This window comes from Medicago sativa, chromosome 2 (assembly GCF_051527215.1).
Source record: "Medicago sativa cultivar Bolivia chromosome 2, Bolivia_mono, whole genome shotgun sequence".
Lineage (NCBI taxonomy): Eukaryota > Viridiplantae > Streptophyta > Magnoliopsida > Fabales > Fabaceae > Medicago > Medicago sativa.
Genome location: NC_140750.1, coordinates 65666594 through 65693850, shown reverse-complemented (window position 1 = coordinate 65693850; position 27257 = coordinate 65666594). Strand labels below are relative to the sequence as shown.

General features: G+C 32.1%; 2 protein-coding genes across 52 annotated transcripts; one reads left to right on the top strand and one right to left on the bottom strand.

Moving 5' to 3' along the window:
* The first annotated feature begins 724 nt into the window (after nucleotides 1-724).
* On the top strand, nucleotides 725-9900 carry LOC146949787 (uncharacterized). 50 transcript variants are annotated; one of them, XM_085745700.1, is made up of 22 exons: nucleotides 725-975; nucleotides 1089-1122; nucleotides 1546-1587; nucleotides 1692-1745; nucleotides 1926-1955; nucleotides 2029-2138; nucleotides 2266-2310; nucleotides 2652-2770; nucleotides 3114-3218; nucleotides 3931-4005; nucleotides 4459-4499; nucleotides 4601-4672; nucleotides 4851-4910; nucleotides 5088-5195; nucleotides 5817-5895; nucleotides 5993-6201; nucleotides 6574-6612; nucleotides 6695-6865; nucleotides 6956-7007; nucleotides 7233-7385; nucleotides 7953-8239; nucleotides 8328-8766. In XM_085745700.1, exons 9-16 carry the CDS (start codon nucleotides 3164-3166, stop codon nucleotides 6100-6102), a joined length of 600 nt encoding a protein of 199 aa, XP_085601826.1. In that variant the 5' UTR covers nucleotides 725-975; nucleotides 1089-1122; nucleotides 1546-1587; nucleotides 1692-1745; nucleotides 1926-1955; nucleotides 2029-2138; nucleotides 2266-2310; nucleotides 2652-2770; nucleotides 3114-3163; the 3' UTR covers nucleotides 6103-6201; nucleotides 6574-6612; nucleotides 6695-6865; nucleotides 6956-7007; nucleotides 7233-7385; nucleotides 7953-8239; nucleotides 8328-8766. The 50 variants fall into 50 exon arrangements, with proteins under 50 accessions (XP_085601826.1, XP_085601827.1, XP_085601828.1 ...); XM_085745701.1 differs by having other exon boundaries at nucleotides 1536-1587; XM_085745702.1 differs by having other exon boundaries at nucleotides 1517-1587; nucleotides 2032-2138; nucleotides 7305-7385.
* A 5552-nt stretch (nucleotides 9901-15452) lies between these two features.
* On the bottom strand, nucleotides 15453-26279 carry LOC146949786 (Leucine-rich repeat (LRR) family protein). Of its 2 annotated transcripts, none has more exons than XM_085745765.1 (21): nucleotides 25991-26279; nucleotides 25841-25907; nucleotides 24256-24392; nucleotides 24075-24161; nucleotides 23875-23950; nucleotides 22666-22740; nucleotides 22477-22546; nucleotides 22296-22373; nucleotides 22058-22118; nucleotides 21853-21931; nucleotides 21561-21651; nucleotides 20810-20870; nucleotides 20665-20732; nucleotides 20506-20576; nucleotides 19084-19221; nucleotides 18025-18129; nucleotides 17263-17387; nucleotides 17037-17133; nucleotides 16389-16463; nucleotides 16080-16135; nucleotides 15453-15758 (listed from the first exon to the last, which is right to left on the bottom strand). In XM_085745765.1, the coding sequence occupies exons 1-21, from the start codon at nucleotides 26053-26055 to the stop codon at nucleotides 15683-15685; spliced, it is 1758 nt and encodes a 585-aa protein (XP_085601891.1). In that variant the 5' UTR covers nucleotides 26056-26279; the 3' UTR covers nucleotides 15453-15682. The 2 variants fall into 2 exon arrangements, with proteins under 2 accessions (XP_085601891.1, XP_085601892.1); XM_085745766.1 differs by having other exon boundaries at nucleotides 20671-20732.
* Between the last annotated feature and the right edge of the window lie 978 nt (nucleotides 26280-27257).

Sequence of the window (27257 nt, the reverse complement as noted above, 5' to 3'; positions counted from 1 at the left end):
AAAAATGAATTGCAAAGTAAAGAGAAAAAATACCTTGGATTGGATTTGGGTGTGGTTTTTCAGCATCGGGGAATTGCCTTTAGAGGTTAAAGAGAAGCACAAGCTCAATGAAATTTTGGCCATGGATGGTTTTTTTATCTTGGACGAAGTAGCAGATCGGATACAAACTTCAAACCCCATTAACAAAGCTTGTATCTTTTCCTCAATTCTAGATGGATTTTTTTTGGCTTAATTAATGATTTGGTCCCTTAAGTTATTTGTTGGTTACATTTTGGTCCCATAAGTTATTAACGTTACAATTTGGTCCCTTAAGTTATTTGTTGGTTACATTTTGGTCCCATAAGTTATTAACGTTACAATTTGGTCCCTTAACTTACTTTTTGGTTTCGTTTTGGTCCCTTGACTTATTTTTTGGTTTCGTTTTGATCCCTTAACTCTAAAAACATAATAAAAAAGATAATACAAAATTGAGGTGAAGTTTAACATGGGAAAGGTGAATCATTTCCCATCGTAGGAAAGTTAGCTTTTTACCTTCATGTGGAGGTCAAACAAGTTGCTTTTATTTTGTTTGTTTTTTCAAAGATTAAAAAAGCTAATCTACTAAACCAAATATGAAAATCAATGTCCGTGGAAATTACCCTTTTGCCCTTATTAAGGGCATTTTCGTCAATTAGTAAATGGACTCCTCTTGCCTATATATATGTGAAAAGAAAAAAAACAAAAGAAGGGGGACGAGAGAAACGGGAACGAGAGGAAGAAGGGGGACAAGAGAAAGAGGAAACAGGAACAGAGAAAGAAGGGTGGACGAGAGAAAGAAGGGTGAGAGAGGGAGTACCGCCGGCGGTGGGAGGGAGGCAATCTTGGTTTTGATCGGAAAAGTGATCTAAAAAACGCGTTCTTCTCCTTCTCTCTTCTCAAACACGGCCTCACCCTCTCTTCTTTCTTTTCCATCAAATTTCATCAATCTAATTGCATGCATGTCTCCAAAAAGTTTTTTTTTTATGATTTTAAGGGTTTGATTTTGTGGGTTTGGTTTATTGTTTGTTGATTTCTGTTTAATTTACTGTTATTTTGGTTCATTTTTGCAGATAGTTCTGTCTCATTGGTTCTTCTTCATTGAAGGTAATTTCCTTATCTCTGATGAATCTAAAATCATGATCAACTGTATTTTTTTGTTTTCTCTTCTATTCTTGCTTTGGATATGAGATTGCATGTTAAAGGTTTTGATTTTTGAAAGAAAAAAAAATTCAGTCAGACGGTGATTAGGGTTCCAAATTGAAGTTTCTGGTTTTGTTGTTTAGTGATTTTGTATTTATTGTTTCTTTTATGATTTCTTCCCCATTTTATTGTCCTGTTATTGAAATCAATTTGTGAAATTGTTGCTGTGCTGTTTGGGATGAAAAGCTAGAAACCATAAGCTGTTTGTGGGATGAATTTGTGAAATTGTTTTTTCTTTTTTTTATTCAACATTGATTCTGGTTGCATGTTTTGAGAAAGTTGTTCTTATTATTTTAAGGGTTTTATTTTAAGAGAAGATTGATGCAGATGGAAAGAAGAAGGAAAAAGGGAATGCATTGTTCAAAGCTGGTAACTGTTATGTTCTCAGTCATGTGATTTTATTTAAACAAATTATTTATTTTAGATTTTTGCTTTATAAGTTATCAGTTATGACTTTTGTTTGATGTAAAAAGTGAATTGATGTAAAAAATAAATGGGTTGGGAGAGGCGCTCACCAAGTGTTTGAGGTAATGTCTCAATATGTGAAATAAAATTTCTCAATTTGTATAGTTTTGAACTATTGTTATCAGATTGTTTAGAAAGTAGCAGTTAAGTTGTTGTGGGGTATGTTTGAATTGATGTTTTAGTGTTTGGATTAAAATTGAAGTCTTTAGAAGCAATAAGTTGTCAATTAATTTGTTTTGCAGAAGCTTAAGTTGGAATACAAGTTGTTGCAGGTATGGTTATTTGTTCTTTATATTGGAGTTTTTGTCTTGCTGCGGCCGTATTTAATTTTGGCATCTGATCCAGAAGCTTGCCAAGCGTTTTTATGGTCCGTGTAAGCTGGTCAGGCGGATAGCTGAAACCATATGAAGGTGACCCAAATACAACAGCCCTGCTCCTGCCAAATTCTGTAGAAGGTAATTCACTTCTGATTCACCCTTTACAAGTTCTGGATTAGAAGGATATCTCTAATGGATAGTCTTTTATGAAGTGCTATATATGAAACTTTGAAATATAAGACATTTTGTGCGGTTTGAATTTCAGGAAATAATAAGTGTTTAAGCTGCGTGAAAATTTTCAATATGCAAGGTAATTTTCTGTGATGTACTAATTATGCATCAGGAACTGTAATTAATTTACATCTGTTGATATATCATGATATGTGTGATTTTTCAATGCAATTGTGTTTGCAACTTCCAAGCACTTGGAATTAGTAGGCATTTTCTACCGTTTGAATTTCCAGATATAATTAAGCGCTTAAGTTTAGCAGTCGATGTTTCAACTGATTGAAATGTTTGTTAATCTCCGTTCCAGACTTTCTTTTTGGAAGAACCTTTTTTTGTAACTTTGCTTCAGCCTGAAAAGAAAACAGACACAGGGGAAAATAGTTCCCGTAATTGCTGTGATGTGTGTGAATTTGACAATTTCAGGATATGTTGAGGATGATATCACAGTGAATTTTCTCAAAAATTTTAAACCTGATGAAATCCTCACTTTGGACAATGCTGATCGTCGGTGTAAAAAGCTGAAAGGGTTGGCTTTCTCTAAGGTTTGCAGATCATTTGAAACTTCTTTGCCAAACTTTCATATTTTATTTCTGTTATACACCTATAACTATATATGAGAGAAAATTATAATTTACTGAAATAGATTCTTAAAACTCATCCCAATCTCTATCCCTACTTAGCATCATAATCTGTAATTTTGATTCAAGGGTTATTTCCTGCATTTATCGAAGTTTCAGTACGTCCAAATCAGTATGAGAAGAAAATGATATGGTTTCCAACTAATTAGTACATCATAGTATTATAAATAACAATCATTCCATTCCGTTCAACATATGAGAGGAACACGAGATTAAGTTTCGTATGTTTTTAATATTTTTTGCGTAGAACATGAGAGGAACAATATGGGACTGGTTGCATTTTAATGACTGTCAACTATGGCTGTGCATGCTCTTTCCTCTGAAACGCAACTGACAGTTTTGACACAATTAGGTATTTTATCTCTCTTTTATCTTATATATCTGTGTGATTATATTTAGTCAAAAATTGTTGAATTCATTTGTTGATTCAAATTCTGGTATATCATGCTATTTGTTTTATTGTTGAATTTAATTGTTTCAAATTCTGGACTATACTTTGAGCACAAGGTTGTGGTAAGAAATTGAGAAACCCCTTCAACAATTTTAACAGCGTGCTCATGTTTTTGTTTTATTGCTTCATTTTACATTTTTTAAAGAATAAGTTACTTGGTTTTCATTTTGGTTGAAAATATATGTGCAATGGAGTATGGACTTTATTTCATGTTCTTGAGCAAACCTCACTTAAGTTTTAATATATAAAAATTCATGTTCAGTGAGGTAAATCACTTCCAAATTCTGACTTTATGTTCCACCTCTTGAAGATTTACAAGTTATTCAATATATATGACATTCAATTGATTCTCTTGGCTTCAAATAAAACTTTTTAGATTGTTCTGAACCAACTGAGGTAATTCTTAAGTCATTTTTAACACAACTGTTATCCATAAATATGTGCTTTCTTTACAACTCTACTTGGTAAAAAAGGTCAATCCGAAGTTGGCAGCTACTGAGAAAGCCTTTGCATTATCAGTATGGACAACATCAATGGTCATTTTTTGTTGATGTGGATTAGTTCTGATTGCTTTAGGGATGCTTTCATTTTGGCAATTTTTGACACAATGCAGGGTGTTCTATCTGTAGTAGTGCTTTGTCTTATACTGTTGATTCGTCCATTTCAGTGGCAGAGTTTACTGCTCCCGGTGAGTCTGTCAATTCAACAACCTCTGGTTTGAGATTTTTCTTGGGGCTTTACAAAGTCCAACAATATCTTTTCAGGTTTTGCCTGCAAAAATGATTGATTTTCTAACTTTATGAATATAATGCAGTTATTGTTACTTTTGTTCTTATAAAAATGAATTCTGATTTGAATATATGCTCAAATACAAAAAAAAAATTAATCTTTTTAATCTTAAGTTTTTGAAATTACCTTAAAGTATTACTTAGTTTAAAGCAAGTTACCTTTTAAATAGAATTTAAAAAAAAAAATCAACTTAAAATTATGATACTTTTGAATTGATGAAGTATTAGTTAGTTTAAATTTTCATGCCTGTTTACAACTCATTCTAGGGAAGTTTTTGAACCATTTCAACCTAAAAAGTAAACTCTTTTAACCATGGAGAGTTTGATTTAATTCTGTGATTTTTATTGTGTAGGTATGAAGAGGGTTAGAGAAACTGTTGAGGAGCTTCTTGGTGTTAGTTTTCTTTTCTTCAAATACTTTGAATAAAAAAGTTTTGATTTTTCCATTGTTTTGCTTTACATTGAAAAAAAGTTTTGATTTTATTTGTTTTTCAGGTTTATGAAGGAAACCAAGGTTGGCCCTTTATTAAAGAGGGTTCTTACAAGCTGCTATTGAAACTATTCTTTGTAAATAATTCAGAAATTTTACACTTATTTATTATTTTTTATTCACAGTAAGTTCTCATGATATTCATAAATAGAAATGTGTAATTATACATTGATTTTTTAACCAAACTGAAGTTTTGCACTGAATTTTTGTCTGTCATAGTTATATATAACCTAACACGTTCATTATCATTTGTAGGTGGATATATTTTTAACACCTCAGTTACATGCTGCATCTAAGAGATTCGACATTCACATGGTAGTATTCTATCGTCTCGATATTTTTGTGGGGGAATAAGGGATTGTAATGAGTATTGCACTTAGTGAAATTTTGAAACAATGGGAAACAGCTGAAGTATTATGTATGTTCTTTGGAAACAGCTGAGATATTATGTATTATCTTAGGATGATGGAGTCTATATAATCTGTTTTGTAGCATCAGAGAGCATGGAAGGCTTTGAATTGGACTCATAAGTTGAGTTTATTGACGATAGTTATCTGTGGAATAACATCTTCATCAGAGATTTCTACAAATAAGCTTGAGGTTACTTCTCTTGCCTAGAATGTCAATCTCAATTTTTACTATTTTTTATGTTACAGGTCCTGCTTTTATATGGTTGATCCCCTTTTAAAATGATATTTAGTCCTGTTCCGGGTAGAGCTTCTAGGATCTCTTCCCGCAGTGTGTGCATGTCATTTGGTTTATGTAAAACTATATGCATTAGGTGGAAAAATTAATGTAAACTCTATAAATTATATTTGGAGTACTTTCTCCATATTCTGTAGCTAGATTATGAATTGGTATATATGACTGAAGTATTACAAGTTGGTCTTATGATGAATTGGTAAATTTTTATACAGGGTTCTCAGTTGTATGCTTAAAATTTGATTTGAATAATTGCAATCTTTTTCGAGAAATTAGAAGTAGCTTAGCTTTTACATTTATGCAGAATATTAATAATGTATATGATTCCAAACCATGCCCTTATTGATAGCTATAAATGACTTGGCTCTGTTGTGAATTAACCTTTCCAAATTTCTTATGGTTTTTAAATGAAGATACTAACAACACCAAAAAATGAGTAATTATTGCTATAATTCATATCATCTTATTGTATATTTTTTTCAATGTATATTCATTATGGTTCCTATGAATTGATTACAGGGAAATGATGATGATAATGATGCATGGTTTGTTGAAATTTCTTTTATGGCTCGTGTTTTTTCCTGCATAATTCTATTAGGTACCTTAAAATAAACTATTATTGTTTTATGAAAACTTTGTTTCCTACGTTACATTTTTTTTATATCTATGTGACTTTTACCTTTTTCATTTTGAAGGACTTTTCATGATTGTGAGTTTTATGATATTGAAATGCCTTGGAGCTGATTATGGCGAAATTCACAATGTCGTTGAAGCGCAAGAAGTAACTGAAACCGAAGCATTATAAAGAGAGGCCATAGTTAGTATGACCAGCTATGCGAGTTCAGATGCAGCTGTTCCACTTTCAATCCCACTAAATAAGTGCAACCATGGGACAATTTTGAATGTGAGTTAGACTGCTGAAAGCTATGTATTATGTGCATAAAAGGCATTTTCTGTCAAATTTGAGGGAAAATTTAACACTGAAAATCTGAAAAATAAAACACTTTGTGTTTAAAAATATATAGTATTATTTGTATATATTTTTAAACATAAAGTGTTAGGCCTCGACAGCCAACGTAAGACTTTGTCGAATCTCTATGACATGTAGCCGACCCCACTTAGTGGGATAAGGCTTGGTGGTTGTTGTTGTTGTTGTTGTTGTTGTTGTTGTATTTGTAAAGTAGATAGATATACACCTATGTATTTAGGTAGGAATGCTATTGCATAAAAATGCCATTGAACAAAGTTTGAAATTCAGTGGTTATGTATTTTGCAGGTAACAGTGCAGTGCCTTACACCAAGAAAAAAAACTCAGGTTTGTATTGAAGGGAGATCTTTTATATAATAATTATAATGTCTATTATTACATTAAATAGTGATCTCTTGCAAATTTTCAGGGATTAAGAATCAAGGGAAACAAATCTCATTTGAAGGCCATGAGTGAAAATAATCATGAAGTTATTGTCAAGTCAAATAGGTCTGATTGTTCATGTGTAATCTTCCTTTGTTGCTGATGTGTACTCTACATTATGACCTGAAGAAATTGAAACTATGGTAAAATTTCAAAGGTGATATTTATGAGTTTAGATGTGGTTGTAAAATGTCTTGCTTTCGCTATCTTCCTTCATTTTCCTGATTTCTTTACATCATTTTTGCAGGTTGCGAGATTATATGAGTGGGTTGTGTTATGAGGGCAACTTACATATCCAGGTTAGCTTCTATTATTTTTTGGTTTATTTCGTTGCATTTTGTTTCTTTGTAGATGATCTTAGGTGTGTCTCTTTAATGATTTTAATGGTGTTTTTTTACAATACTATATAACTTCATTTTACCAGCTCATTCCGTTTACAATATGCTGGTTCTTTTATTTAGAGTTAAACACAAGATTCATTGTTTTGTTCCCTAAAAATAGTCTTCTTTTATTGTTGTGTGCAGAATATCCAATTTTTGTATATTTTCACATTATGCACTCATCTGTCTATGCTCTTTGTGTTTCCACCATCTCAGCATATTGGTGATGATATTGCTTTTGTTGGAAAGGACATCTGGAATTTGAAGACATATATGGTTGAATGTGAATTCACATCTGTAAGTTAATATGTTTTGCCACTGAAATCCTCAATCCTTTTTATCTAACATCAGGTTTATGGTTGAATTTGAAATCGCATTGGTAAAATGTCTATACTTGAACATTCTTTGTTTTGATCAAGCATATATGAATGTGAAGTTTTCATGTATTTTTCAATGAAGCAATTATGTGTGTCATATATATGTTTGGCGTGACATGTAGAACTGATAACCGCTTTGTTTATATGTGTGTGTCATTGATTTCTTCACACCTAAGTAATCCATATATTTCATCCAGTGGACATTTGGTTGCAATTTTGTTACAATGTAGTTTATTTTTAGTATGCTCTAGGGTTATTTTTACATATAGTTTCATCGCCTGCTTATAGGTAAACACTTTGTATAGACACCATCGGTTTAAATTTATCAAAAGTTGGCCTTATAATAGTTTCATAGCTTTGCTTTGTATGCTGGATACCAAGGCAGTAATCCAATTTATCACTCATTGCTCATTCTTCTTTTTATTCCAAACTATATTTTCACTGCTAATGCAGACAAGAAGTGTGACATTATTTCCTAATTTGCTAGGACAAGGCAAGGCTTCCAACGTGTTTTGCCAAAGAGTATGGTGTGGCCCTTGACGACTACGTAATGTTGCGTGATCCGAAGCGAAACGTCACCATTGTTCAAGTTGAAAAGAAGAATGGGAAAGTTTACATTATAACTTTGTTTTTGCCAATATCATTGTGATGAGAGGAAAAAAACTCGGTTTATCTTTTGTATTTTCAAGGTTCTGTTTGTACGTTTTTAAAACACACTAAATAGCAAAACTCCAATTTCACAGTTTCTCTTATTGTGAAGGAAAATATCGATAAGTAAGGATCATTTTAATGAATTTTACATCATGCTTTGGTTCAAGTTTGAACTGAATGTTTGACATATGATTCTTGATTATTATTGCAGAAATACCGACTTCATACGCGGAGAGTTCCAGCTGCAAGTGGTACTGATCACTCTGTTGTAGTTCTTGGAGGTTTATGGATGCCTCAAGAACAATACAATGACTCTTCCAAAGGTGATAGCATGGAAAACGATGATGATGAAAAATCTGAGAATTATAGGATACACTACTTCGAACTAAAGATGATAATGTATGCCAAGAAATATGTAAATTTTGACGTCAAATGGCATTACATTATATTCATGTAAGGCTTTGTTTACCCTTTGATTTGTAATGTTTGATTGTATTCTAGGAGAATTTGATTGGACTTGGATTCTTTGGTAATTGGTAGATCTCATCTGTGTGTCTGATTGGCGTTTAGTTCTATAAATGGATTTGTTATGTTCCACTTCAATTGTTGTTTATTAGTTTCAGTCTCAGAGTTTCAGCCCTTCTCAACAATCATTGAGTTGATCTTATTTATTTTTTAAATGTTAGTAGTAATGAATTATCACATATAATCACAACTTTGGAATAGGCTTGCTAACCTTTTAATAGGTTTTTCTCAACACAAAATCTTTTAATTGGTTAATATAAGTTAATCAATTGTATATCAAGTGTGAGTTAGAAGTCCTACATCGGTTTAAAAAGTGTAGGTTGAACACTTTATAAGTGCAATTAAACCCATCGTCTTAAGGTTTTAGATAACTGTGTGTCTATCTCATTTGTCTGGTTGCTCTTATCTAATGTGGGTGGTCCCTCGGAATCCTCTCGTGACACAACATAATGAAAACACGAGACATTGAGTTGTGGAGCTATGATATGTAGTCGTGACATGAACTAGAATACACTTGCATGATCTAGAAGCAATTTAAAATTGACAACATGAAACTTGACATATTGTTCATAAAATATTGGACGCTTTTCTTCTCATAAGGAGTCCTGTACTATGAAAAAGGCTCTAATTCTAATCATTTTAAAATGCTTTAGTACACGTTCCAAGGGTTAGCAAATCAAGTTATAGGGAAATTAAGCTCCACTTAATTTGTTTCAATCTCTTTTGTGCAAAAATGTGTGTATGATTAAAATATAGAGATGACGAACAAAATGTGCACCAAGATAACTAGACTTATATCCTGTATATTAAGATTGTTGAATTTTGGTTTATGCTAAAGCTCTAACACATGTTGTTTTGGTTTCTGCTATTATAGTTGAGAACAAATTCATTATTTTGGTGATTGAGTTTTGGGTGGTGCTAAAGGTCTAACACAATTACTGTTTTTGCTTCAGTCATTCCCGTCTTAAAAATCTATATCTATTTTATTTTGGAATATGATTTCATACTTTTAGTATTTGGAATAATTGCTGGCATCTATTTCTGAATTCAATTGGGTCATTAGGTATAACATATTGCAAATCAAATCATATTCTCAAAGTTAGAATAGGTTGTGTTCTTAGAAAAATTATGCATGATGTTAAATTTTATAATTTTTCTATTATATTCTGTAGCATTTCCCTAATCACATCTCAAAGAGCATATTGAAAAGAAAGTATCTTCACATGAAACTCGAAGATGTCGAAACTCACAAGATTTACAAATGTAAAATAAGGACTGCCGGAAGAAGGAATGTTGAAAAGTCTATGTGTGGTGAATGGCATAAATTTGTCATCGATAGGGGTTTGAAAAAAGATGACAAATTGATTTTTGACTTGGAGAATCCACCAACAAAGATGTGGGTTGAGCATGTACGCATCCACTAGCAAGTTTTTTGTAAATGAAATTTTCCGATTATGAAGTTGTTTTAGCTATAATCTCATGAATGCATGCTGCATAAGCAATATTTTGTTATTTCGGTTACAATTTAAAGTTAGATGACTTAGACAATTTTATGTTAACATGGTTGATAGTTTCCCACTTTTCCATTTATTACTCGTGATAAGTCGTCTTCATCTATTATAGTCTATAAATATCTGTTATTTCGCAGTCTATCCATCCAATATAATATTTTTCCCAAAAGCATAAACATTATAAGCAATCATTCATGAGAACAAAATATTACATAATGAAAGTAGGGGGTGGATCATGGTTTATGGTAGACCTATCTAGGATTTGATATATTATGGATCATGGTTTATTATATTTATATGCATGTAATATCTATATTTGGAATCAGTTTACTTTTAAGCGTATTAACAAATATGTGTTTGCCAACAAAATTAACCGAAAAAAGCAATCCACCCCGTGCGAAGCACGGGTTTGTAACTAGTATTTAATAGTATTAACTAGTTTACTAATACACCCCCTGTTTTTTATTATGTTTTTTACTCTTCACAAATATCTTGACTATTTATTGGTTTGTGTGGCATGATAAAAATTCAAATTACTCTATTACTATAAAAATTTGCCAAATATTTAAACCCATTTTTTTTATTGATATAACATTTGTTTGTCTACTTTTCTAGTTTTCTTTCTTATTTTCTTTTATCGTATAATATAAATTTGCATGTTTCATGTGGATGATCGGAAGAGGGTAAATGAGTCTTATTTTTTTGATTTTGTTGCATCGTTGCTACTTAGGATTATTATAAAATAGAAGTTGTCTTATTTTTATCATTATCACCACCATCATAAGAAAATTAAACTTGAGTCATTCTTAAATTTGGATTATGTCTATGTGTCATCTTCAAAAAAACCTAATTTCTATATACAAAATTTGAATCATTTTTAATCGTGGATTATGCCTATGTATCATATCTAAAAAGCCTTTTCACATTCCTTCACTCTAAGAATTTCTTTAGCTTCAATAGGGAAAATAATCTTTTGGTTGATTTTCATTGTAACATCAAATAGTCAATTTATAAGACTAAACACTAACTTTTGGTGAACCTGCATATCAATAACTCTAAAATAATCTTTTTGACTCAATAGTGGGAAAAAGAAAGTTTCTGGTTGATTTTGATAGTGAATTAAAAAGCAGTCATTATTTTGTGTGCTTCAATAATGAAAAAAAAAGTAGTCACGGATTGATTTTAATAGGTGAATTCTACGGTACAGTCACCCAAATGACTTTTCCAATAAAGTCAAACATTTTAAATCAGTTTGTGGAAAACCGGCTTTAAAAGTCTAAATAAAAATGGAATTTATCAAAGGACCAACTGTTTATAGATTTGAGGTAAAGTTTCAAGAAAAGAAATTTGTTTTTCAAATCTCTCATTTAATTTTTTGGTTTCGTCAAGCAAAGCTTTAACTCTGGTTGTGAGTGTATTATTTTCTTCACTCATCTGGCTAATTCTTTAAGTTTATTTCTTAAATCTTTAGCTAATCCTTTATATTCATTATATAAAAAATGATCTATATTTTCATGGCTTTTATATAAATATTTGTCTAAAAAATATTCAGCCGTTGTATCACACCATCTAATTTGTGCTTTAACTAGTGTAATATCTTGATAGTTTGGACATAGAATAAAGGGTTGTAAAATACACTTCCCTGTTGGTCCTTTGATAAATTCCATTTTTATTTAGACTTTTAAAGCCGGTTTTCCACAAACTGATTTAAAATGTTTGAAAGCTTTTTAAAATCGTTTTTCCAAATAACCGATTTAAAAAGACATCCACGTGGCACTCTCCCATTAAGCCACATAAGCGACTTTTCCAGAAAAGTCATAAAAGCAACTGCACCATAGCAGTCCCCATTTTAATATTCTAAACGTGATTCTTACTTGTGTGCCATCTTTAAAGAGTTGTATTCTTATGTGTCATCTCTGCATATTAAACTTCTCATTATTATTTTTTGGAGAGAATTAAACTTCTCATTATTAAATTTAATTTTATTATATCGATAAACTTGAGTTACTAATCTGGTCAAAAATAAAAAAGCTTGAGTTAATTGTTTTTTGGCTAATGTTAACTTGTGCCCTGAGGGCACAAGCTAAGAAGTAAAAGTAGAAATGTTTTGTTGTAATTAATCCATTTGAATTTAACTTTTTGACTTTTAACTAATTGAATGCACTAAATTTAAGAAATAATTTCTACATTTGGGTTGCTTAACATGTGCCATAAGGTCACAAGTTAACGTGACCCTTGTTTTTTTTATTTATGAAATAAAATGAGTTGTTGTATTGTTAAAATAAATCATAATTGATATATTACAATTTTTTATCAAATATTTGGAGTATAAATAATTATGAGTTACGTGTATGTATCACCACCTCTAATAATAATAATATCCCTCCGGTCCTTATTATAAGAAAAAGTTGATTTTTTAGGTTCATAGAATAATTAATGTATCTTATTGAAAATATAGACTAAATACATCACTTACACAATAAACCAAAAAAGTTAATTGTTTCTTATAATAAGGACCGAAGGGAGTAATAATAATAATAAGGGTCTTGTTAACCGGTGCCCCCGGGGCACCGGTTAAGGAAACTATAAATAGAATTTCTGTCTTGGAAATATAAACTGTCACTTTTTATCAAGTAATAATTACATCACTTTTTAATAAAAACTTACTTTATTTGGTGCTTAACCAATGCCCCAGGGACACTGGTTAACATTCTCCTAATAATAATGGTCATGTTAACCGGTGCACTAGTTAAGCAACTAAAAGTGGAAAGAAAAAAGAAAGTCAGCATTAAAAGCAATACATTTTCAAGTTTCAAAAAGTAAAATACACAATTTCCGAAAAAACATATCCTTTTATAGAATAACCTTTTTAATTGTAATAAAGATTACAATGATTAACTTAATTGTTGATGAGAATTTTCCCAAATAGTCAAATTACTACAACAAAAAAATGTACTCCCTCCGGTCCTTTATATAAGAAAAGAAACCAAAAATCATCAAAACCAAGACAATCATTAGTTGTTGCAATTTTTTAAATGTTTTTACAAATATGCCCTCATAAAAATTTGTGAAGTATTAAATATACCCACTATTGTTGAAAGGACCAACATTAAATGAGGGCTAGAAAAGTCTTTTAAACAATAAATGTATCTTAAAAGTTGTGACTTTTTCTTATAAATGGGACCAAAAATTTTTTTGAAAATTTTCTTATATATAGGACCGGAGGGAGTAGAATAGAAAGTAAACAAAGAATTAGTCAGCTTAGGTATAGTATTTAAGTTCACCTCTTAAACTCTCCTTCAAATCATGCAAAAACTTTTTGAATTCGATCATTCATGGTTTGTTTCCTAAAATTAAGAAATTTAATCACAATAAATTTACTACAAAGAACAAATAAACATATAAAAAAAAATATAGAAAATGTATGACTTATCTTGTTGGCATTGCCGCTCCACTTGAATATGCAAGATATGATCTCAAGTTAGTGTGAGTGAAAGTGTCAAGTGGAGGAAAGAGATGAAAATATGTGTGTTTAGTAGTGCTTATAAAGGTAAGAGTGTAGCTGAAAAATTAAGCACTATTTATTTTTTTGTGGGTAGGTTACATTTACATCCGATATTCATCTTGTCTTCTTGTAATAAGAAATTAGAGATAGTTTGAATAAACTCTACATCCACCATATAAATTTATTAGAGGTGTTCATTTGACAGGTTATTACAGAAAACAAAAACATATTAACTGTAACTTTTCATATGTATCTATGCCAAAAAATCAATGTGAATGAAAAAAATTCCTTTATTAAAATCTAGAATTACTATTGTCATATTTCTATGGCACTAACACGACGAGGCAAAGGGAAGAGTTTTTGTGAAAGCTAGAAGGGCAAACAACTTTTGCTTATGTACCATTACTTTCATTTTTTTGAGTAGACCATAACTACATTTATTTTGAGAAGTTGTACAATTAGAAATTTAATTGACGTAGTGGAAGATAACTAATGTTTCAATAAAGAGTGAGAAATTGTTGAGAGATGACAACTTAGTTTCTAGAGTTGCCACATAGGCAAAATCCTAGCATAATAAGAGGCTTTAAGCAAACGGTGAGATAGTAACATGGAAGTGCCACATAGGCAAGTTTGTTTTATACAATAGATAGATAGATAGATATTTAGTGAAATTTTTTTATACATCCAATTTGATAGCATGGACTTTGTTAAGCATTGTCTGTCTTGGCGGGTTCCTTGTGCTTTGATATTAAAATATTGAAATGTGATAATAGAGTTATTGATAAATGATCTAAAGTTATTAGTAAGTTACATTTAAACGATTTGTTTAGGGTGTGTTTGGATTGAGGGTTTAGGAAGGGAAGGGAGGGGAGGGATTAATTTTCTTTTTTAAATCACGGACTAGATAACATGTCTTTCTAAAAAAAATTAAGTGTGATTGAAGTATTATATAATCGTTTATCATGTTATTTTTTTTTATTTTTTTTCCATAGTGTCCGTAATTTAAAAACGAAAAGTAAGTCCTCCCTCCTTTCACCTCCTAAACCCTCCATCCAAACACACCCTTAAAGTCTTAGGTTGGAGGGATTGAGTATTAAGTATTATTAAAAATTATAAATAAACGATGTGTCCATGTGAGACCCTTAAGCACCAGAAAATTGGAATTCTCCATTATTAATGTTTAAGTTTTTTGACTATAGTTTGAATTTACCTTTATTAGGATATTTCATGTTGTTAGCGGTAGCATTTAGAGTGCACAAATTACAAATTTGTGCACCGTAAACAAGTTTATTTTGACCATTTTAGTCTGTCTGCACTATATTTTTTTTTTTCATTCTATATCATATTGTCTTCATTCTCCACGAGTACTTTTTGTTCAGATCTCGAATTTTACTTTCACACCATTGATAAATCCCAACATGAACTAGACATGTTATTCATGACTTAGATTATGTCATTGCCGCCTCTGATAAATCGAATTTGAGATCCATGAGATAACCATGTCGTTCCTCTTATAAATATCATTTTTCACACCACTGATAAAACGGCGGGTAGGGGTAAAAAAGTTAAAATCATGAACTTAGATCCACCCAAGTCAAAATCCAAACATTGAGAGAGATAGAAGAACACAATTTTATTACCTCGGTTTATCCGAGACAGTCCTCCTAATGCTGAAATAAATAAAGAAAATTGTGATGATTTGTCATTTAACAATACCCCTACTTATAACCATCATTTAAATCATACCACTGCCTAACACGAGACTCTCAACAAAAATTCAACACGAGTTACCACATTCAAAAAATGAGGACTCAAATTCAATATATAAAGATATATTTGTTATGATTACAACCTCCATACAGATAGAAAACACCCTCCCCATGTACATATAAACATATACATAATAATCAAGTCTTGCATATTTAGGCACCAAAAATACAAAAGCTTTAAATATAAAAATCAAATTAATACAGCTTTAGTTCATGTCCAAGTATAATACACTCGGGAAATATATAAAAAACTAAACTACTCCTCTGGCAATTTGTCCTTCAAATATTTCAGAACAACTTTAGTTCCTTTATCCAAGACAGTCCTCCTAATGCTAAAACAAATAAAGAAAAATTGTGATGATTTTGTTAACCGAGCTTTCCAGAAGATATAGCAAATCTGTATGTTTCGTTTCTATTTTGTTAAATTAGCAATGCTTGAGTTCCAAGAAATCGGCATAATCTTTAAAAAAACTACTTCTTGACGATGATATTTGTATTAATCTTGGTGCATTAGGAAATTGTAAGCTCTAAAGTGCAAATACATTAGAGAATAGAGATGCCAAACCGTTTTTACACTTCTAGAATCCAAACTACGGTCACAATGTTCTATATTTTGAGAAAGCATGTAGAGAGGTGGGGCATGAGGTAGTTACCTTCTAAGTGGGTTCCCATCAAGTCTCAACGCCTGAAGGCTTGGTTCCAGTAGACCCTGATTAAAGTAAAGAGTGATATAAACAAGCCACAACTAGTGCAAAGATGATCAAAATGACAGCATTGAGTAGGCCAAAATAACAACCATTTGTTTTTTTTTCTCTTTTCTTTTGTTTAACAGTTTTACATGCCAAACATCATTGAGACGTATAGCATCAATTTCTATAAGTTTAAATTTGTATAAACATTATAATTTTAGTAAGCAATGAAAAAATTTAACAAAATGAGAAATGGCAGTGCTTGTTACTGACCAGCTCAGGTGGAAGGGCTGAGATGTTGTTATCAGATAGGTCAAGCTCCAAAAGAGAAGTGATATTTTTTATCCCCTGAAAGAAGTTGAAAGGTGCGAAACGCATAAAATACCAAAAAGGAGAAATAGAAAAAATAACTATTTTGAAAAAAGATCATTAATCTATAAGACATGTTTTATGAGTGAGATTGCCCACTCATGTGAATACTTAGCACTCGGTGGTCAACTACAAATGTAATGTTAACGTAAAAAAGAAACCTACACATGTAATGCAAGTCTTCTTTCTTATCACTAATATTTTAAGAAAACATGGTTAGGAATTCAACCTAGGTAAAGATTGAACTGTCTTTTTTCAACCATCATTTTATAGTAGACAGAAATCCGATTTCATGCACATACAACTGTAAAATACATTACCTATCATAGAGAATAACAAGACATGAACATCATTATGACTTGAGACATATTAGTGGACTCAAGTGACTGTTAAGCCAATATAAGCTTTGATAAGATTTGAATTTTAAGAGGCAAACATACAAATTGCTAGACCTAAGGTTATACCCACTGTCAAATTAAAATGAAGTTAAAGCATATTATCACAACTTTTCAAGCCTAATCATGTTTTTTTATCGCCCCCAAAAAAAGTTACCTCTGGAATTGATTGAAGGGAATTCTGACTCAAGTCAAGGATCCGTAGTTGATGCAACCCCAATATATCTGACGGGACTTCAGTGAGACGCATTTTTCTGTGGAGTTGTAACATTAAGTTTAATCAGAGGATCCCAAGAAGTTTAAGTATATGAATTAAGTGTTCGTGTGTGTGTGGTGGAGTCTTATTGCCTATTGCACATCCTGCATGCTTTCAACTAACCAACCTCAGGTATAGCTCTTGAAGGTTTGGCAAACTAGAAAATGAAGGGCCATCTAGTAATGAAGCTTCATTACCACTTAGATCCAGGATCTGAAGCTTAGGCACCGCTTCTAAACCATTTGAAGGTATCTGTTGTTGAAGTGACAGATAAGTTCAGTAATACTGTCATACCACACTTTTGGTTTCAACTTATAACAGAAAATAAAGCAAATCAATACATATTTTATATTACCATAATACCATTAGAATTTCTGCATAATAATTTCAGGTATATACCAAGAGTAAAGAGATGTTTTGAAATGTTTCATCATATAAAGCCGAGAGCATGGCTTTTATAGGACAACTATCCTAATGAAGTTTTACGAAGTTCTAATACTTACCAACATTTTAGGCATAGATTACCTTTCAATTTCTCTTATTTTTTACTTTCTCTGGGGAGGAGGATGAGAGTTGAGACACATTATCGATAACAATGGAGTAGAGTACAAAAAAAGAAAGACTGGTACATTGATAAAGGAATTAAACATGCACTGTCGATTTTGTTTGAATTATCTAAATATAACTCTTTAAAGCTTTAAGCTATACTAAAAGCAATGGCCTTCATCGAGAAAAAAGAATTAATTATATGGATTTTACAATTGGAAAAACCATAGTAGTCATTATTTTTAAAGTGCTATGGTCTGCAATGATTCTTTTACATGCCGATGACATAATTCATTTTACAAGCAAAAGATCAGAGAGAAATTCCCAAATAATTAATCATTACCTGTCTAAGGGGATTGTAGTCCAGCTTCAAACATGAAAGACTCGAAAGTGATTTAAGAACTGAACCTGGCCAGTCTTTAATTTGATTCTTCGATAAAATCAATGTCTGGAAAGTGTAAAATATACAAATGAATTAATAGAAAAGTTTAAGATGGACAGAACTCAGAAGGTCAGTTTTAAGTGCTCTTTTCCGACCTTAAACCTTAATCATTCAATAAATTATTATAATTTAAAGGTTAAAGTAGATAAGTGAAATGTTTCAAGCATGACATTTAATGAGATAATCACTCAACAGAGTAAGAACGGTTTACCATATAAGAAATATTTTACTTTATATATGAAAATCTGAAAATGATTAAGAAAGCACATCTTCCTTCTTCAAATTTAGGGGAAATTTAAGGGTTTTCACCATTTTTTTTTTGTTTAAAGTATCAGTGTACGCACAAAAACCAGTGCATATAGAACTTCCAAAGAAAAATGTGCTTACAAATAATACTAAAACTCAGAGAAATATGAAACCAGAAAGATAAAATGATTGAAAATTTATGCAATCAATTCACATGAATACATATGGCCAAATTAATGCAGTTTGGGCTTTCCAAGTACGAGGTAAGTAAAATTAATTACCAAAAAGTAGCCTACAAAATCATGTCGCTTATTGTGCTTGTGGTTATTTTTCAGCAATGCAATTCATAAGCCTCTCTTTTTTAAAGGTCTGTCATCTGTGTTCCTTTACAGATGGCAGGTGAAGGATTACTTTGTCACAAGCAATGGGAACCATTATTAGTTAAACTTCAAAATTTTATTTTGAACCAATCTACAGGGCCCTCAATTTTTACAAAGGTGTGCCCATATTTTTTTCAGCCTTACTGCAGTGTTTAAATGTTCAAAATTTCAAGTGACCAAAATGACTTATATAATTACCGGTCAACAAACATACAGATTCTTGTTAGTGGGGAACTCATATTAAGATGATGACAGTGCCTGTCGGTACCAGAAGATAACCAAATCAACTTGAAAATCACCTTTCAGGAATTAAAACCGGAAGAGAATGTTTAACCTGGAGGGAAACACAGGAAGAAAGTTCAACCGGCAACTCCTGGATTGAGTTTTTGGAAAGATCAAGTTTTATGACCTCCTCAGATTCCCATACTTCAGATGGAATAGCACTCAACCCTAACCCTCCCATAGAAAGTTCCTGAACACAATTAGAAATAGAACTGCAATTAGCAAGGAAAGGTTAAATTAATAGAATCAGAAAGACAGACACAATATAGAACAGAATTTTCTGCTTCAATTCATTCAATTTTAAACTCCATGTTTATCAAAAGTATAGGAAATCGCAGTATTCGCTAGATAGTTTATCATGTGATTATATCATTTCTGAATCCACTGTTGTCCTCACTATAATCAATTTAGATGTTAACACCACATACAAAAATAGATACTCAATATTTGTTATATTCATCAAAAAATTATTCTTAATCAACTTGATTTTGTTCTTTAGTCAATACTGAATTAATGAGCACTGAGTTAAGGGCGAGCCATTGCGCAACGGTTAGGTTGCTAGCCATGTGAAATCTTGGAAAAACCTCTCCGCTTGCAAGGGGTAAAGTTGTGTACATCTAACCTACTCAGATCCCACTTCGTGGGAGCCTTGTGCATTTGCCGCCCTTTAGTTTCTGTAGAAATAAATGGTTTCAGCACTCCATGCCTCTAGACTCTCTTATTCAACATGGTATCTAGAGTCCATCATAGGAAACCTTAAGAACTGTATCTACCCAGTGAACCAACCGTCCTCTCGCAACAAATTTTCAAAAACCATGTTTATAATTCATTTTCCACCTTCCTCCACCGTGCCTTCACTTTTTTGGCAGGACCTTCAGTTTTTCGGCAGTTATACATTGGACACCAAACAACTATAGATAGCGGGCTGGTGATGACAGCAGCTAAAACAATAAACAAACTGAAAGATGGTTGAATCAGAAAGCTTTGGTACCAACTTGATTGGATCTAAATTATTCCCCCTATATTCACGAGGGACCGTACAGATATATATACAAGAAAAATAGCATCAAGATCCCTGAACTCTGAGATCAAATCAATCAACCTAAGCCATTTATGGTTACAATCAATATTATCTAAATATATGTTGTATAATAACAGGAAGAAGGAACACATACTAATTACGGTCACAATCAACATTATCTATTTTTATGTTGTAGTGTAGGAAAGTAAGAGTTGTGTGTGAAACGCATCACATGCCAGTCTTAGAGCAGAGAGTACTCTCTATGGGAATCTCGGCTCTTGAATTTGTTCTTGAACAATTTGTGATTGCTATTTAATGAAATTCCCGTTTTCATTCAATACTGGCGTTCTATCAAATGCTAACACACTCACACATAATATGAACAGTTCATGATCAACAAGTAAACTATGCAATCTATGGAATGTGTGATTTCCTTTTCAAAAGATGCAATACCTTTGAAGAGATAGATAATCGGGTAGCCATTGCAATTATGTCCTTTTTTGAAGTGGTTGCAGCTTCAGAATCTGCAGAAAATATCATATCTAGACTAAGCAAAGGGGCTCAAACATAAGTTGTGTGTATGATGCTAATGTTGCTAAGATTGTAACATACCTTCACCTTGAGAAAGTCTACTCCGGAGAAATCTCAGTAATGCTGGTGTAGGTCCAGTGACTAATGAGCTGACGAGAAAAGACACAAGTCAAAAACATATAAATACTAATATTGACAGCATAAAGGACCAAACTACTTACTGTACCTTCTAAGAGTCCGCAATGGGTTTCCGCTAAGCAGAAGTTTCCTCAAGCTAGTCATCTTGCCTAAACAAGATACAATAGTAAAGTATTTATTTCTTCATTCATGTCAAATTATTTCCACTTTTTAACTGCTTCAACACATAATAACATCATACAGTAAGGAAGTTGAGATGCACTGTGGCTCCCTAGCTAAAGGTTCGAGTATAACATATAACAGGTCATAGAGCCAGACCCTTCCAGGTAATGGTGTCCATTTACTATTTCTGATGAGTCTAGGACACTTGAAGAGACCATAAAAATGGTGAGGATGCAGAATAGTTTCCATTTACTATTTCCAGTATTGGTGTCTATTTAGTAGATGAAATAGCTAGAAATATTAAACGGTGAGTCTATTACATATTGGCACGCAAAGAAACATAATATTGGAGAGGATGAAGAATGAACATGATTGTTTATATTTTGAAGAATAATTCAGGCCAAGACATATCCTGTCCTTATTAGTGCTTCTTAAGAACTCTTTTGACATGGAATGTTGCACTGCTTTTACAATATTATTACTTAACAGTATCTTTGTAATTTTGAGAGACACTTAAATTAATATAAAGAGGGGATGCCCACTAATTGAGGTGAAAAATTTGCTTTCCTTTATATTTTCTGGGCAAACTTGTATACTGTTTTCATTATGCAACTGCTATATTTCCAAAATAATGCAACTAGACCTACTATCATAATGCAAAAACTTGCTGAACTTACCCATTTCAGGAGGTAACCCACTCAATGAATTATTTGAAAGATTCAAGACTAAAAGACTCAATTTGCATGCCTCCACAGGATAGTCCTTCAACTGTGAATATACAAAGTCAATAAACAATACATCAAATAATCTACTGTTAAGGAGAAAGAGAACAAAAGCATCAGAAGCAAAAATAGTAACATAGCTATAATTGCCAGTATTTCAACGAAACTCTATGTAAAATAGTTCTTTTCCTTTGTAATAAGAGTAATTAGATACAAAATAAAAATAAAAATATTCAGTCTTCGATACCTGGTTAGAGTGAAGATCGAATGTCCCAAGCCGAGAAAGTTCTCCTATCTCCACTGGTATTGTAGAAATATTATTATTCCTGAATTGAGTTTAAAAAATCCAATATCTATCAGAACTGTATAGAAGTCACCAGTAAAAGAAAACCAAATGAATAATATGCTTATAACAATATGAAGACTTGCATCAGAATAGGTTAGAATTTGACCCCAAATAAAACTCTGCAAGTGAATGACAACCAACGATTGATGAAGGGATTGATGAGATTCCTGCATAGACACACACATACAAATTCCACATCAAGATGAAAAGGGGAGAAACAAAAATATTTGACCATTTATTTGAAGAACTCACTGTTACCAGCACAAGTGGTTGGTGCGCAGGGTGTGTGTTTTAAATCACGGGATACGGAGTTCAATTTCTATTGATAAAAAAAAAATACTCACTGTTCTGATGGAGATCAAGACGAATTAAACGTGAAAGGCCTCCAATGCCGACCGGTATGCCATTCAGCATGTTTTTTGCTGTAATAGTGTTAACAATGGAAACAAGTTTAACAAAACAAAGGATCTACATATAAAACTAAAAGACATAACTGATATCGTTGAAGAGAACAAAGGCCCTAACCTGCATTTAATTCAGTAAGCATTGTCCATGATGAAATGAGATTTTCAGATATCACTGTAAGCTTGTTTCCCTGGCAAAGACAAAAGGACAGTATAGTGAGACCACTGCTTACTGAAACCATAATTTCTTAAAGACTCGGGGAGATGTTTGTCATCAATAAACATACTAAATTTTGCTACTAGTTACTACCTCCATATCTAGCTTAGACAATTTGGAACATTTTGCTAAATCTTCTGGCAAGCTTGCAATAAGATTGTTTGATCCCTGCAATAAGACATCAAAAATCGCCATTTCATCATACATGGCCATATGAATACAGACCAGCAAATAGAAGACTTTTTAACAAATTTCATCCGTTAAATAGCAAAGGTAGGTAAAAACAATCTTCATTGATAGATCTATGTATGCTGTATAACCTAAATGAAGGAGCGTGGAAATCAAAAAGGTAAAATGCAATCTATTTGATGAAATCCTCCCACAGTTGAGTGAGTGAGTGAGAGAGAGAGAGAGAGACAGAATTAGAGAGAGAGATAGAGAGATGTACAGTTAATTAACAAGAAGGAAGGTTCTTAGAAACTAAGTAACAGGAATTGAAAAAAAAAATCCTTTTATTCAACAACCAAGCCTTATCCCACTAAGTGGGGTCGGCTACATGGATCAAATTACACCATAATGTTCTATCATATACCATATTTCAATCCAACTTATTAAATCTCTAGATCTTTCTTAATAGTTTCTCTTATAGTTTTTCTAGGTTTTTCTCTGCCTCTAGTGATCTGACTACGCTCCATCTGATCTACTCTCCTTATTGGAACAAGATAATAATTTGGCCAAGAAATTGTGTTACACTTCTGTTTTTAGTTTTTACCACAAGGGAAACTCCTTCCTTAATCAAGCACCCAAAAAAACATATCACTCTTTATTCTTTGAATTACAGTTTGGATACTGACCTTACAAGTATCTCACTGCTACCAACCAGTATGTGCTGTATTATAGCTAATTGTAGATTCGTAGACACTAAAGTAGGGCCTAACAACTAAACGCCATTTGTACTCATAAAGAAAATGGGTCAAGATCCTCTCCATTTTTTCCAGTACCAAAGGTTTGGGAATATAAATACAATAATGTAACATTTGGTGGGTCCAGTTATATAATATAAACTTCAAAAATATAGTAAAGGAGAGGGAAAATCGAGAGAGAAAATGGAGAGGATCTTAACTCAAAGACAAACTAGAGTACTTGACAATATTCCAAGGTTGAATTCACATTAACCACAAGCATAATTTGATGAAAGCAGTAACAGTAACCATTTCAATGCCAATGAAGCAGCATAAGCCAACCACACAGCTAAGATCAACACCCAACAGTTTAAGTAAGACAAGGCCATTACCACATTACCTTTAAGTCCGACAACGCCAAGCATCTTCCTAGCTCACTAGGAAGTTCCGTGAGCTGATTATTTGAACAATCAAACCTAAAAGAGAAAATGCAAAACCTAAGTGATTTGCACAAGATACCACATGCATAGAGTCTAAATCGACGTCAAATTTCCCATATCATCAATCTATTGATAAAAATGAACATGGAATGCGTCATACTTCACAAGTGACGCAGCTGATCCAATCTCCTCCGGTATTCTAACTATCGAATTATGCGAAACATCCAACATCTTCAGCTCTTGTAGCCTGTAAAAGTTATAAACAACAACGAAAATCCAAAATTAAAAACCGGACAAAACTAACATAAGCATAATTAACCAATTCTAAAAGAAAGACTCACTCTCCAATGGCAGCAGGAAGCTGAGAAAGACTATTGTGGCTAAGATTCAAAACAACGAGACAAGATAAATTTCTGATATCTTCCTTTAACAATTCAATACTATTGTGAGCCAAAATGAGTTTCTGAAGCTCCACAGCCTATAAAGCCACATAACACAAACGGCATTTCACATTTCATTTCACATTTTGAGCCTGTTTGTATTGGCTTATTTGAGCTTATCTACTAGCATAAGCACTGTTTGGGAGAATTTATGAAATCAGCTTATGACATTTTCATAAGCTATTTTCAGCTTATCTCATTACCCTATGTTTGGTTCCACATTTGATCATCGAAATTGATTCTGAAGGTGTAAAATTGATTTTGACATGTTTGGTTGCTCTCGAGTAAAACTGATTTTGCATCCAGAATTGATTCTAACTTGAAGCTAGAATTTCAAGTTTTTGAGTCTAGACGTGATTTTTACACTGAAATTTATTGTTCAACTCATTTTTACATAAAAAATGTAACAAACATAAACCACTTTTAAGTGAAATCAATTTTACAAAATCAAATTCATTCAAAATCAATTTTTATGACCACAGCACCAAACATAGACTTAAACTCTCTAGGATAACTTATAAAAACAGCTTATAGCTTATGCAAGAATAATTTGACTTTACTTTATCCTTAATATAAAAATAGCTTATACTTATGCTATATATCCGAACAAGGCCTTCATTTAACATTTCATTTCAATCTCAAAGTTTGGTTCAAAATTTCAAAGAGTGAGCTACCATAATAGTCTCTCATATTGTACGGCACTTTCAAATAGATCCTAAGATTATTAATATCTCAAAAAGGTACCTAATTCTATTAAAACTACTCCCTCCGTCCCTTAATGTAACCACCCATTTGATTTTATTTTTGTCCCTAAATGTAACCTCCTTTTCAAATTACTAGATGCATTTATTACTTTTTTCCTAAACATACCCCTAATTAATACTACTAACTTGTCTTGAAATATGAATAGTCAAATTTAATACACATACAAACAAAGGACAATTTGGTAATATTAATACACAAAACAGACACATTAATTACACTGACAACTTTTCTTAAGAAATGTGAAAAATGCAAAGGGGGGTTACATTAAGGGACGGAGGGAGTACTTACTATCAATCAATCAGGTCCTTATATTTTAACCACTCACTATCTATTTGGTCCTTGTATTTAACAATAACCACTTATTACCAATTTAGTCCTCCTTGACTCAGAAGGACTAAAAGTGAGTTGAATGTAAAGTGATTTGTGTTTGGATACATTGTAAAAGTGAGTTGAACTATAAATATGTGTGTAAAAATGAATTTTAGAATCAAAAGTTACAAATCCTAGCTTCAAGTAGAATCAATTCTGCATGCAAAATCAATTATATATGAATTCAATCATACATGTCAGAATCAATTCTACATGTCAAGAAACCAAACATACACTTAAATGAGTAAAATTCGACATAATCATACACTTTTTAAAAAAATATTCATAATGTTATGGATCAGGTTTGGTGGTTTACTGAAATTTCAAATATTCAAAAACGTAATTGAATTACCTCCCACCATTTATCATCATCACCACCGATTCCGTCGAGATTGCGATAAACCTCATCGGGGACTTCACTGCAAGTGGAAGAAGCAACAATAAAGCAAAATGTGTGAAGAGAATGTGAGAGAGAGTGTGAAGATGAAGAGAGATGTGTAACCTGAGGGAGCGGTTGGAGAGGTTGAGAGAACCGGATGATCTGGCGGATTTGAGAAGCCGATCCATGGAAATGGCGCCAACTTGATTGGATCGGATTCAAGATCGTTGATGGAAATTCAGAGATAAGAAGTGAAGAAGGATGCTGGTGATTTCTGCATCCGAATTTCAAATTATGGGATGAGATGAATTAACTACACTTCTATTTGGATTTGGGGTAACATCATCATCATTTCACAAAAGAAGTAATGGTGTTTCATCAATTCATCTCTGTTTACTTTGGCTTCTGTAATAAGGAAAAAAAAAAAAAACTAGTATTTAATTATTGTTTTGAATCTTAAGGGCGGTTAATTGGATTAGGATTTTAAAAGACTATTTTAATAAAAAAAGTCTTTAAGATTTTAAAAGACTGTGTGAGATTGTATTGATTCTGTGAGATTTTAAAAGACTTTTTATGTAAAAGACTTTATACACTCAAGATTTTAATGGATTTATCACATTGACTTTTAAGGATTTCAAAGGATTTTATGGGATTTTAAAATTTTAAAGGATTCAATGAATTTTAGGGAAAAAAAGAACAAACTTACAAGTGTGAATGATAAAAATAATGAACAAATAAATTCTAGCGTTTGAATAAAGAAAAATAAAACCAATAAAAAATTCTTTTACTATTGATTTTAAAATTTTAAGGATTTTATGGATTTTATAAGATTTTAAGGGACTAAAAAACACTCTTAACACATTATTCTCCATACATATTTTTTATTTGTTAAAAATGTTATTCCCACAAAATTCAATTGTACATATTTAAAATTATGACAGCCCTTACAAATCTTTCAAAAAAAAATAATATTGTGTCAGCCCTCATTTTGTGTTTGAAATTAGAGAAGTCGTTTGAGTTTTTCTAAGAGAGGTGAGAGAGAGAAGAGAGGAGGGAGGGAGAGAGAGAGAGAGAGAGAGAGAGAGAGAGAGAGAGAGAGAGAATGGAGAGAGAGAGAGACGAAGAGAGAAAGGAGAGAGGGGGAGGGGGGAGAGAGAAGGGAGAAGAAAGAGATAGTAACTTTTAAATGAAAAACAATCCCAAGAAATCTCATCTTTTCATGAAAGACTTTTTCTTGTTAAAATTACACTACAAAATCCCACAAAATCCATCAAAATCCAATTTATTAAACAATCATTTGAAATTTGAATGATTTTGAATACCATGAGACTTTTTTTAAGTGATGAAAAGTCTTGATTGAATACCTCAAGACTTTTTTAAAATGACAAAG

Bases quoted from the DNA above. Each gene is read 5' to 3' on its own strand.
- LOC146949786 (XM_085745765.1), bottom strand. From the start codon at position 26,055: ATGGATCGGCTTCTCAAATCCGCCAGATCATCCGGTTCTCTCAACCTC. The intron at 24,162-24,255 runs GTGAGTCTTTCT...TAACTTTTACAG, and splicing joins CTTCCTGCTGCCATTGGAGA to GCTACAAGAGCTGAAGATGT. The intron at 22,741-23,874 runs GTAATGTGGTAA...GTCTTATTGCAG, and splicing joins TGGCGTTGTCGGACTTAAAG to GGATCAAACAATCTTATTGC.
- LOC146949787 (XM_085745732.1), top strand. From the start codon at position 3,164: ATGGCTGTGCATGCTCTTTCCTCTGAAACGCAACTGACAGTTTTGACA. The intron at 4,006-4,458 runs GTGAGTCTGTCA...TTTATTGTGTAG, and splicing joins GGCAGAGTTTACTGCTCCCG to GTATGAAGAGGGTTAGAGAA. The intron at 5,196-5,816 runs GTTACTTCTCTT...AATTGATTACAG, and splicing joins TTTCTACAAATAAGCTTGAG to GGAAATGATGATGATAATGA.